We start from the raw sequence: 13,753 nt of genomic DNA, 5'->3' as shown, positions 1-13,753 counted from the left end.
TAGCAGACCATGGCTGTCATATAAGATGTCAAAATACCCATGTAAACAAACCCAAGGTTTGTGCCTGTAATGTAGAATGCCAGCATACAAGTGCAGGCAAACAATTGTGTAACCTGCTTTTATCATTGGGCCCGTTGTGGGAGTATAGAGTGAGAAGTAACAGTGTGAAAGGGACTTCCATGCAAAAACAAAAAAAAATCACACCAATTCATACCATTTCAAATCAGCCCTTGTTTTCTAAAGCATTTCATCTGCTTACATCATCAAGCAATGCTACTTTCCAATAAGTGCTGAATTCCATTAGAATTTCAATGGATTTCCCCTTCAGTCCACTGGTGGAGAAGATATTATTATTCCAGCTTCCTGCACCACTCCTCTGTCTGCCCAGCCTCTTCAGCGATTGTGTCATAACCTGGGGCCCTTCGCTGGCCTTTACCTCAAAGATGGCTGCTGTGTTTTAAGCCTGACACTGCCTTTCAACCCCATTTGAAGCCCATGATGTAGGAGGGGGTCACAGCTTTGCCCTTCTCCGCCCCCTCTCTGGCTATTGCTGCATTCCATTTGAACTGGGAAGTCGGAACTTCCCACTTTTTGAATTTTGACTCTGCATCCCCAACCCACCAAGTCCAAGATGGCCACGCCCCTTATCCACATAAATTAAAGCTGCGGTCATATATTGTTTATTAGCACTTATGCCTTATTTGTGTCTCATTAACATGTGGACATGTTGCTTTGGTGCTTGTATTTTCAAAATATCGCATAATGCATTGTTATCAACTCATATTGCTAATAATGGCTAACAACAACCTGGCTAAAACTGGTTTCGATAAATGGCTTTCCGACTTGTTGGAAAGGAGGTGGACATTTCAGGTCCAGAAAGTAAAAATCCAAACCTGGGTTTTGTTTCAACCAACCAGCTGAGCACTCCGTGACTGGTGACTGTGAATCTTTTTAGACTCTACTGGTTGGTTGAAACAAAATCCTGGTTTGGATTTTTACTCTCTGGACCTGAAATGTCTGCCTCTGCTTGTACTAGAATTCCCAGCTCAGACTTCCGAGGTAAATAGAAGGTGACGTTAATGTGAGTTGGGCAGTTGGGGGAGGTGACAGTATGAACCAAATCTCTGCTGTAGGTCTTCAAATTCAGAATTTATGCGCAGTATCTTTTAGCATCGGACAACAAGAGACATCATGTGCGGCCTAACATAGCATGGAGATGTCCTTTAGGGCTACTGTTCCATGTGGTATTACATTTTACATTTATTTATTTATCCAAAGCAACATACTTTCTTTTTCCTCCAGAAAGCAGGGTCCCTGGACCAGTTGGGGGTGAGGGTCCTACTTAAGGGCCCAACGGAGACACCGCTCTGCTGTTGTGAACCGGCGACCTTCTGATCACAGACACAGCATCCTAACCTACCGTCCCCCCCCCCCCCCATTAACGCTCTCTGTGATCATAGTTCGGCAATCATAGCTCAATATTGTCTTATCTTCAGCAGAAAACGCTGCCCTAGAAGGTCAAATCATACTTACTGCTCAAAAATTGAAAACAATAAACCACTTAAATGCAAGTATCCTCCTGGGGTTTCATAAACCCCTAACGTGCATAATCTATTTTTAATTATAACATAAATGGCAGTATTGAATGCCAATATGAAAGCTTTATGCCGTAATATTTAATCCCGATGCCCTCCTCAATACGTTGTCATTACAAAAATTGAAAATAGAAATGAATTTTTTTTTAATTAATTTAATTATCTAGCTGGACTGAAAACACATTACAGAATGCAACTCAAGTTAGGGAAACACATAGATTTATAAATGTATTTGTTTGCTTTATACTGGAAGACCATTTCTGGGGGATGTAGTTTGTGGATTCAGTGGTCCAGTATATAAGATCTACGTTAGGCTCTCAGATTTTCAGCATAAAAAATAAATTGATCTCACCTTGCTGACATTGTCCTTGGTCTCTGTCTTCAGGTCTTGAAGTCCCAGGATCTTGTATTTGCTTCTGCCATTAGTTGTATGGTTGTCTGTGTGGCATGCTGCCAGCAGGGGGCAGTCACTGAGATTCAAGGGTTGTTCCTGCTGCTCTAGCACTTTGCCGTTGCTGTTGAGGGTGGAGCTGGAGTGGTTTAGCCGTGTCGTCAGTGCGTGGTATGTGACGCCATCGTTACCATTGATGCTGTCCGCAGTTGAATCATCTGAAAGAAAAGTCAAACGCTCGTCTGTTTATAGTGTTAACACGTAACCAGAAACACTGTTATTACACCGTGTTTGTTACAGACCAGCATTTGTTTTTGCGTCATTTCACTTCTGCATTATCTTCGCAGAGAATAAAAAGGTTATTAAAACATGACAAAGGGGCTTCATAAAATACTGTCAAAGCAAGAAATGATGAAATGCAGTTACAATAGACTAACTGGGAAGTTAATACAAATCAAGTTGTACCGGAAACCAAATCGAATGCACAACAATACGCACACTTGCATTTTATAGGGCAGAGCGACCGATTTCTGGTTTACGTGACGACAGAGACTCCGCAGGGAAGCAGCTGGAAGTGAGACGGCAGGGTAATAATACAGGCTGGTAAGTATGTAAAAGGCTGTAAGTGATGGATTGAGACAGAACAGGTGAATTTTCTGCAGGAGGGATCATTCGGGTGTGAGGAGTTAAAGGTCATTTGGAATTCCATTCCAGAGAAGCAGAATCCTTTGCACGGCCCACTGTGAAAAGGCCGTCATCTCCGAGCCGTGGCTACCCTTTTATCAGTACCCAGGGATTAGCTCGACTACCCTAAACTCTCCCTGTTGAACAGTGTGAGCTAATCTTCCTGTGTGAAGCAGGGATGGGGTTGCTATGGAAACAGAGCCCATTCTGGCAGCCTCGCGGCAGACATGAACCGCAGAAGTGACAGAGAAACACGCACTGGCCTTCCGCTCGACAAAGGGCTGGATCGTCTGCGACGCTGCCCGCTTATTAGGGATAGACACAGCCAGTGGGCTCTTCTCGGAGATGCCATCGGTAAGGTTTAGGCTAAAGATCACCGCGGCGGCTAACGAGGCTGCCTCAAAGCATGTGACACCCCCTCTGCTCCCTGGCGCCCCTCCCCCAATCCCTCCATCTTCGCACGGAGCAGCCGTAAAAACCATTACTTCTGCGAGGCCATCCTGCCACTGCCACCATATCACACTGTAAACAAGCATTTAAAGACCCGGCGCACCAAAACCTTCTGGTCTTGCTAATATTACAAGAACATCTGGTTACAATAATAATTACACATCGACAGGGGGGAGAGCACATGTTTGTAAAATAGTGGTTAAATGCAGATGCTACACAGATGATGGTCTTTGCGGTGTGTGGTTTTATAGCGCCGCCTCAGCCTACGACCTGCAGCGGAACTGATCGCACCTATTCCCCCCCCCCCCCCATAAGACAGCCACCATCCACCATGGTACCACCCACATTAGTACCCTTCACCCTCAACCCACACCACTACCTCTCCCTGGCTGCGCCCAAGCAGAGCTACCATTGTTTCCTTGGCAGAACGCTGCACATCCCAGCTACGTTCGTGTCCCCGACACTCTGCCCTGCAGCAGCATCCATGCTCTCCGTCTCCATGGTAATTCCCCTCTCCGTTCATCTGGGATTAATGCTCTCCTGTCAGGCAGCCAGTTAGCTTCCCAGGAAGCCAGTTTGAGGGGGCTGCCTTTGGAGCAGAGAGCTGGAGCCTGAACATGGGGGCTGGGAGTGGGTATGCAGGCGGGGTGTGGGTACAGAAGCTGGCGAAGGTGAGGGCTGGGGGCTTCAGACCTAGTTGTATGATCTGAGAATAGAGTCAATTTGAAGATACTGAAGTAAGGATGGGGGATTTGGCGTGCGAAGGTGCCAAGAAAGTGACTCAGCAGAGTATGCAGTGGAGAAATGACTGATTTAGAATAAGAATCTGGGAAAATGTAAAAAAAAGCAAAGAGGTCAGTCTTTTGCCTGTGGCAGAGCAGAGCTAGAATCTCACCAATCTGGACCTTTACAATTAACCAAACCTATCGCCGTGAGGCTTGAAAGGGGGAGGAGGCGGAGATCACAGAGCATCCAGAATATGCTGGATAACCACATGGTTCAGGGTTTGGTATCACCAAATATCTGGAAAATGCCACAAAACCACATCCACTGGTGTTATACATCAATAAGCATGCAGAATATGCTGGATAACCACATCAGTTTTGGGTTTGGTATTACCAAATATCCAGAAAATACCAAATAACCACATTGATTGTAACTAGACATCACCAAGCATTCAGAATATACCGGATATCCACAGCAATTACGGTTAGTGGTTTTTGTCTTAATTTATGTTCCTATTTTGTGTTTCTTTTTATCGCTGCTTCATTATTGTACTTTACTGGACCCTTTTTTATTTTAACCAATTAAATATTTGAATCTTGTTGTGTGGTATGTTTCTGATGTATTTGGGAAACCACTGCAAGGCTGGGCCATATAAACATTATTTTGATCATCATATAAAATTCAAATGGTTAGAAAATGACAGACTTTGTTAAACTAGATCACATCAAGGCAATTCCAATCAATGATATGGTATTCCTTGAAAGGACATCCTGTCACCAACGATTGGTTGACTGAGTTAGCAAAGCACACCAAATGCTACTGTTTTGGTAATTCACATCCGACATACAGTATCAGCAGACGCAACATACTTTTTAAAAGGAGATTTTTTTGTATTAACAAGGTTAAAAAGATGTTGGTGGTGTGGCGATACTTTGGGGTTTCACCCCAAACTAAAAAGAAATTCATCCATCCATCCATTAATTGCCGCTTATCTGGGACTGGGTCAAGGTAATGTAAGCAGAGATGCCCTGACTTCCCTCTCCCCAGCTACCCCTTCCAGCTTCTCCAGGGGGGGCACCCAGGCACTCGAGAGCCAGCTGAGAGATGTAATCTCACCAGCGTGTCCCAGGTCTGCCCCGGGGTCTCCTTCCAGTTAGACATAGCATCCTGGAGGCATCCTAGACAAACGTCCCAAACGACTTCAGCAGGCTCTTTCAATGCGGAGGAGCAGCAATTGTACTTTGAGCCCCTCGCAAATGTCTGAGCTACTCACACTATCTCTGAAGCTGAGCCCAGTCACCCAACAAATGAAGCTAATGTCCATCGGCATTCAGCTGGACTCTCTCTTCACCACGACAAACCAGTACAAATTTTCGCAAAACTTCTGATGCTGCACTTGCCAATCTCCTGCTCCATTCTTCCCTCACTGGTGAACAAGACGCCGAGATGCTTGAACACATCCCCTGCCTGGAGGTGGAAATCCACCCTTTTCCAGCCTGAGACTTGGAGGTGCTGGTCCTCACCTTGACTGCTTCACACTCATCTGCAAACCACCCACTGTACGCTGTAGGTCATCACTCAATGAAACCAACGGGACCACATCATCTGCTAAAAACAAAGATGCGATCCTGAGGTCCCTAAACCACATACCCTTTGGCTGCACCTAGAAATTCTGTCCATAAAAATGTGTGACAAAGGGCATCACCGTGACAGAGTCCATCACCCACCGGGAACAAGTCCGACAATGCAAACCAAGCTCTTGTCCTGGTTATACAGGGATCTAATGGAACAGAAGGCCTGGCACCCCATAATCCTAAAGCACCCCCCACAGGACCCCCGAGTGGGACATAGTCTTATACCAAGTCCACAAAACACATGTAGACTGCTTGAGCAAACTCCTATGAACTCCAGTTTCCTTGTGAGGGTAAAGTGCTGATCCAATGTTCCATGAGCAGGAATCTGCATTGCAGCTCCTGGTGACTCCCTTTACCTCTGGTGTCCACCATCAAGTCACAGTTCTGTACAACCTCCTCAGCAACAGAGGCACAGAACACAGTCCATTCGGGGTCAATCTCTCCAGCCTGCCTTGGAATGCAAGAGAAGTTCTGCTAGAGGTGAAATTGAAGATTTCCTGGACAGGGGTCTGCCAGATACCCCCAGCACTCCCTTACTCTGCTTTTGCATCTCCCCAGGCGGTGATCAGGTGACAACTCAGATCCTCTCTTCATCCGAGTGTCCAGGACATACGGTCACAGATCCAATGATACGACATCATGCTGCACCTTAAGATGCTCAGATCATCCTGCTGCAGGTTAGGGTGCTCGGATCATCATGCTGCAGGTTAGGGTGCTCGGATCATCATGCTGCAGGTTAGGGTGCTCGGATCATCATGCTGCAGGTTAGGCTGCTCGGATCATCATGCTGCAGGTTAGGGTGCTCGGATCATCATGCTGCAGGTTAGGGTGCTCGGATCATCATGCTGCAGGTTAGGGTGCTCGGATCATCATGCTGCAGGTTAGGCTGCTCGGATCATCATGCTGCAGGTTAGGGTGCTCGGATCATCATGCTGCAGGTTAGGGTGCTCGGATCATCCTGCTGCAGGTTAGGGTGCTCGGATCATCATGCTGCAGCTTAGGGTGCTCGGATCATCATGCTGCAGGTTAGGGTGCTCGGATCATCATGCTGCAGGTTAGGCTGCTCGGATCATCATGCTGCAGGTTAGGGTGCTCGGATCATCATGCTGCAGGTTAGGGTGCTCGGATCATCCTGCTGCAGGTTAGGGTGCTCGGATCATCATGCTACACCTTAAGATGCTCGGATCATCATGCTGCAGGTTAGGGTGCTCGGATCATCATGCTGCAGGTTAGGGTGCTCGGATCATCATGCTGCAGGTTAGGGTGCTCGGATCATCCTGCTGCAGGTTAGGGTGCTTGGATCATCCTGCTGCAGGTTAGGGTGCTCGGATCATCATGCTGCAGGTTAGGGTGCTCGGATCATCATGCTGCAGGTTAGGGTGCTCGGATCATCCTGTTGCAGGTTAGGGTGCTCGGATCATCATGCTGCAGGTTAGGGTGCTCGGATCATCATGCTGCAGGTTAGGGTGCTCGGATCATCATGCTGCAGGTTAGGGTGCTCGGATCATCATGCTGCAGGTTAGGGTGCTCGGATCATCATGCTGCAGGTTAGGGTGCTCGGATCATCATGCTGCAGGTTAGGGTGCTCGGATCATCATGCTGCAGGTTAGGGTGCTCGGATCATCATGCTGCAGGTTAGGGTGCTCGGATCATCCTGCTGCAGGTTAAGGTGCTCGGATCATCATGCTGCAGGTTAGGGTGCTCGGATCATCATGCTGCAGGTTAGGGTGCTCGGATCATCATGCTGCAGGTTAGGGTGCTCTGGTGCTAATTGCACTTATGAACACCCTTATGCTCAAACATGGTGTTTGTTATGGACATACTCTGGTTAGCACAGAAATCCAAAAACAGAGGTTTAGTTTTGGCCGGCTGTTCCTCCCAGTCACACCCATCTAGGTTTCACAGGTGACAATTCATGATGGCATATATAGAAATACGTCTTAAAAATAAAAACTAAGAAAAACCACACTGAAACCCCACTAAACCTGAACAGGATTTCAAATCAATATTGAAAATAATATAAAAATAAATACTAAATTCAAAAAATCAACACTAGAATAATACTGTGCCCTATGATAAATTTGTAAATTTTTGTATGATTCATTTATTATAATTAGATTTCAGCTTGCAGTCCATTTAATTTGTCATCTTCCTTATGTTCTAAGCAAAAATGTGGCCTTGGAATAAAGAAATCATAGCTTGAATTATTGTGAGATAATTATCTATATCAATTTATGCAAAATATATATATATATTTTGACATATAGCCCAGCCCTACATCTCTGTAATATATAATTTTGCAAAATATAAGCTACAATTGTGTAGACTGATTTACATAACAGTGTCATCAGCATATTAAAATTTATACTGATATTTTCTACCCATTTTCCATACTGCTCATCCACTACAGGGTCCCAGTAAGCCAGGTCTCTATCTAAGGAAATACAAGGCATCAGGCAGGGGAACATATCTAGTAGGGATGTGAATCCATTGTAGTATGCATACATGTAGTATGCATACATGTAGTATGCAGACATGTAGTATGCATACACATTATGGACACTTTCAAGATCCCGATCTGCCTAAGCTGATATTGTTGGACTGCTTTTCCCATCATACTGATTCCTTGGTGATAAAAGATTTTTAAAAATAACAGGAGGAAACCAGAAACCACCTGCAGATACATGATTAGTATCACAAATGCCAATTCTGCCTGGTCCAGGCTTCCTAGGAAGATTAATAAACTCGTTCTGTGGGTTTGAAATTAATGCCGCAAAAAAAGTTTGTGGAGCTCTGATCTCAGCTCTGATCATAATGTCTCTTACTTTGGATGAATAAAGCAACATTTGTTTAATGTGATTGGCGCAGTTTAGCTTCTTAATTAGGTGATATTGCATGGACCGTGTGACTGGGATTTTGCGACTCGCGGGACGTGTATAAAGACGTGCAGCAAAGCAAAAGATAATGTGTCAAGCGGTGCCTCTGTAATTCAGCGAGATTTACATTTCATTCCCGCTACCAAAAGCGGAGGAGACGAGCCAGAAAAATCACGGGAGACCACGCCATGTGATGTCTCTTGTCTAGAACAATCGTGAGACCGTAAAACGTGCCAAGGCCGAGCATGTGATCATGTTTCTCCCGTTGTGGCATGAGGCGAGTATACTAACGGCAGGCTGGCCTAGCGGCGCGGGTGTTTACATGACCACTGGCACATGTGTCATGACAGGGGAATTCAGAGGTAACTTGGCTCTGTCGTTGCCATGGGAGACGGCTGCATGCCTTTAGCGTAGCAGAGGATAAAACGCACCAACAGCAGCATTTATGTGAAACACTTTATTTTCAGTTATTGGGATAACATCAGGATGACCCCTACATGTACAATTTTTAAAGTAAAAGTTATATTGGTAGGGATTATTCGTATTTAAAACTATTATTCAGCGGGCAGAAATATCGGTAATTTTACCGTAAATAGGTTAGACCTAGGAAAAACCCACTGATAATAATGTCTTGAGGTATGCATGTATGTAATATCCAAAATATATATACAACATTTTTAGACTTTAACAGCATTATGCATAGCATATGTATGCAAAAATTGTAAATGCTTTTATAAAATTACTATTTAAGTAAACTATGCTGGATTAAATGAGTTTAAAAAAAGGAAAAAGCCTTGGATCATGTTATTGAAACAAAACAAGGAGCCACAAAACTCTTTTTGAAGACATATCCTTCGGATTGAGTGTGTTTAGGGAATTTGCTCTTCAATTCGGGCATTTTGTTTTACAGTAAATTGTAGGTTACATTCTCCTTGTACTTCACTATATATGATCTTTTGCATCTATCCTCATTTTGTCTGTGCTGGGGCCTTGCTTGTCGCTGGCAAGCTTGAGGAATGCCATCTGCATAGAGGAAAGTGCTTGCAGGTGTGGTGTAGAGACACGCAGCTGGGCTTGCTAAGGGCAACGTACCGTCCTGCTGTGCATGGAGAGTCTGCGGGCTGGCCATCCTCTCCTCCAGGTTGGAGCTCAAGTCCGAGTTCACTGCAGACATCCTGGTGGAGTCGCTCATGTCATACTCATCACTGTCCAGTGAGCTGTCTTCCTACATAGGATAGAAAAACCATGCTTTATTCGTCCCTGTGGGCAAATGCTTTTTTCACATATTTTGCTTTCCATGTGAAAGTGAGTAAGTTTTGGGGCTCAGAATGCAGGGTCAGCCTGTGTCCAGCACCACTGGGGCAACTGGGATTAAGGGCCTTGCTCAAGGGCCCAACAGTGGCATCACTCTTGTAGCCAAAAGATTCGATCCATCTTACCGTAATCTGCAGAACCACACACTGCCCCACACTAAACCCACAGAACCACACACTGCCCCACACTAAACCCACAGAACCACACACTGCCCCACACTAAACCCACAGAACCACACACTGCCCTACCCTAAACCTCCAGAACCACACACTGCCCCACACTTAGCCCACAGAACCACACACTGCCCCACACTAAACCCACAGAACCGCACACTGCCGCACACTAAACCCACAGAACCACACACTGCCCCACACTAAACCCACAGAACCACACACTGCCCCACACTAAACCCACAGAACCACACACTGCCCCACACTAAACCCACAGAACTACACACTGTCCCACACTAAACCCACAGAACCACACACTGCCCCACACTAAACCCACAGAACCGCACACTAAACCCACAGAACCACACACTGATGCACACTAAACCCACAGAACCACACACTGCCCCACACTAAACCCACAGAACCACACACTGCTGCACACTAAATCCACAGAACCACACACTGCCCCACACAGATGCAGAATCCCAATCAGAGACAAAGAACGTACAGCCATACACATTTAAGCCATAACAAGCGTACGCATCAAATCTTAAATCGTTTTCCAAATCGTGTTAGAGACATATGTGGTCATCCTCATTAAATACGACGGCGTTCTGAATAATATAGCACGCTATTCATTTTGTGGGCTCTTTTTTATTTTTTGGTTTTAGTGAGTACAGCACAATTTTTCTGAATGATTTACTCTTAAATACCTCAAGTGTGCCTTTGATTGGGGCCTGTAACTCTAAGCATGTTATTGATTTAGCACCCAGAACCCATTCACTCAAGAACTTGTTCCCAAAATAGCAGTAGAAGGTAACAATAATAATTTTCCCAGCCACTTCAGCTATGACATCTTAACAATATTGTTGTAGCGTTACATGTTGTGGATAATGGATGACAAAAAAAAGAGGTACTTTTTCTCTTGAGTACAACAAACTTCAGAAGCTTTAGTTAACCTTATAATTCATTCCACTAACAAGATGTGCCAAGAAAATGGAAGTTATTGGTTGTAATTACAGTAATTTTAATAATTACAACAATTGTGAGCCTAGTAACAATTAAGAAAAAATGCAATTATGGGAGAATAGAGATACTAGCATTGACAGGTGAAGTACTAGCAGGAAAGGAGATCTGCTGCTAAATTAGATGTTGTCATGACAGTTTGACCATAGTGCTTTTATATTGACCACTGCTTGAGTCTTTGCTCCAGATCCAACACTTTGCACACAAAAGATCTACCCTCAGTGGAAGTTTCAAAACAGTCTATAAAAGGTGGTGCAGCTCATTTATTGAATACATGCTTCAGGAAAATGCAAGGATAGTCACAAGAGATGTCAACGATTTTGTGGGGGTGCTCCCCACTAAAATATAGACTAGTGAACAAGTCGCCACATTACCTCATCATTCTGAGCATTGAGGAGCTGCAGTCTCATGTGCTTCATGTAGGCCATGGTGATCGGCATGTTGTAGTCGATGATGCTGGTCACCAAGGTAGGGGCTTTCCCGTTTTCTGAAAGGCAAGGATCTTACAGAATCACAACATTATTCAAAACAAATATGAACTTTCTATTAATCGGAAATTGAAGTGTTTTCAAACATTACGTTAAAAAAAAAATAAAAATACTATGAACTTTCTACCTATGACAAATAGCATATATCGTTTTCCCAAACTATCCAAAAGTCATTCCTATGAATCTTTTCCGAAGCCAAAACGGTGTAAAGCGAAGAGGAAATTGCTTGTAATTTATATGCAAGAAATTTTTTTGAGTGTTCCTAGAAAGGAAAAATAACATATCAAATCATACCGAATAACACATAAAACCATAAATAATAGACCTTTATAAAGTAGAAATAGTGTATGTACGGTGTAGTTACACTTACCAGAATCGATACAGTCACGTGTCGGTTAATAACAGAGATACGTTCCGAGAAATGTGTCATTAGGTGATTTTGTTATTGTCGGAACATCGTTGCGTGTACTTACTCAAAGCTAGATGGTATCGCCTACTACACACCTAGGCTATATGGTGTAGTCTAATAATGACAAAAAATGTACAGTATAGTAAATACAAGATGATGACATTGAACAGAGTAATAGCATTGAAATACAGTAACACGGCTGTTTAGTATCATCAAGTACTATGTACTGTACATAACCGTATGTGCTGTACTTTTATACAACTGCCAGTGAAGTAGGTTTGTTTACACCAGCGTCACCACAAACACGTGAGTTATGCATTGCGCCATTACGTTACGATGGCTACAAAGTCACTAAGCGATAGGAATTTCTCAGCTCCATCCTAATCTTATGGGACCACCATATATGCTGTCCATCACTGACCAAAGCGTTGCTATGAGATACTTGACTGTATATCTGTCACTGGCTCACTCATAAACAAATTCTAAATGCTATTTTCGCTTTTCTCCTTTTATCGTAAAAGAGAAAATCCTCTTCAAATTTCTTTCATCTAGCAAAAATAGGTGCTAATATGGGTTTTTCCTAAAAGCAAAGTGATGTAAATGTTTGTCAAGTGTGGTATACCTCTCTCTCTCTCTCTCTCTCTCTCTCTCTCTCTCTGTATTATATTTATGTTACCTTGTGGGAACCAAATGATCCCCACAATGTAATAAATACCTGTTATTTTGATGTTGTGGGGACCATTTTTCAGGTCCCCACAAAGATCTGTGAATGCAATCAAAAAACTAAAAGTGCCAAAAGTCCCATATTTATGATTAAGGTCAGAGCTGGGTATGGGTCATCATGTTGGGATTAGAGTTTTCCCCATGGAAATGAATGGAGAGTCCCCACAAAGGCATAATTATAAAACTTTGTGTGTGTGTGTGTATAATCTCAAATAAATCTATGGCAACACTTTACTTGAAGCAGTCTACATAAGGGTGACATGTAACCGTCATAAGAATGACATGATACATGTCATGCACATTAATGACACATTATTGATGTTTATGACTGTTGTCATAATGTGTCATTCAGTTCCAAAAACCGAATGACACATTATGACAACAGTGATGTTTATGACAACAGTCATAAACATCAATAATTTGTCATTAATGTGTCATGTCATTCTTATGTCATTCTTATGACGGTTACATGTCACCCGTATGAAGACTGCTTCAGGTAAAGTGTTGCCAAATCGGCATTACTTAATCATCTGAACAGAAACGTAAGACACAGTGATGTCCACCTCTGTGCTCAGCTCCTTCCGCGTTCAGATGCATCCTCTTCTGGCACTCGGAACAGCTCATGAGAAAGCGGGTGACCGCTTCACGGGGCAGGAAGGCGTAGGTCTCTGAAATCTGATAGGAGACCCTCTGTCACATGGTGCAGTCCCATTTCACAACGACACACAGCGCACCGTCAACAGCCCCGCGGTCATCGTGAGAGCCGCGGCTTCGCCTTAGACACCATTTACAATACTTATAACACTGAAGTTAAAAACGAAAGAGGAGAAGGATGGTAATAACATGGCAACAGCGACAATGGAGTGATTCATGAAGAACTCATTCAAGTTATACTGATAACATGTGGACAGCTGAAGCAACCTGAAAGCCACTCTCAATAGTCAAACATCCTAATCTGTCAGGAAAAAATGGGCACAGATATTACTGAACAGAGGTGATTGAGGTCCACCCAGTAAGACATATGCCTGTGTTTTCTCTTAATGGGGCTACAAAGATTCATTTTCCTGCATGTCCATCATAGTGAATTTCAAATTTTGACATTTTAGCTTTTATGAAAAGTAGGATATGTATTCATATCTTTTTTAGGGTATGTTACTACATTGGCTCTGAGGCTAGCAATCTGTGCCAACAATCGGAAGGTTGCTGGTTCGAATCCCGTGAATTCCAGGATTGATCCTACTCTGTTGGGCCCTTGAACAAAGGCCCT

The 13,753-nt window shown here is 43.8% G+C and overlaps 1 protein-coding gene across 4 annotated transcripts in view; it reads right to left on the bottom strand.

The window, feature by feature from the left end:
• Positions 1-13,753, bottom strand: part of LOC111854324 (nucleolar protein 4) — an 88,683-nt gene that overhangs the window by 49,190 nt on the left and 25,740 nt on the right. For all 4 annotated transcript variants that reach the window (XM_023832197.2, XM_072710918.1, XM_023832199.2 and 1 more), the window contains exons 3-6: positions 13,050-13,161; positions 11,241-11,353; positions 9,449-9,581; positions 1,948-2,204 (exon numbers count right to left, since the gene is read on the bottom strand). In XM_023832197.2, coding sequence (XP_023687965.2) covers positions 1,948-2,204; positions 9,449-9,581; positions 11,241-11,353; positions 13,050-13,161 — 615 coding nt within the window. The remainder of the gene's footprint in view (positions 1-1,947; positions 2,205-9,448; positions 9,582-11,240; positions 11,354-13,049; positions 13,162-13,753) is intronic.

This window comes from Paramormyrops kingsleyae, chromosome 4, assembly GCF_048594095.1.
Source record: "Paramormyrops kingsleyae isolate MSU_618 chromosome 4, PKINGS_0.4, whole genome shotgun sequence".
NCBI classification, from domain to species: Eukaryota; Metazoa; Chordata; class Actinopteri; order Osteoglossiformes; family Mormyridae; genus Paramormyrops; species Paramormyrops kingsleyae.
This window is presented reverse-complemented; position numbering and strand designations above follow the sequence as displayed.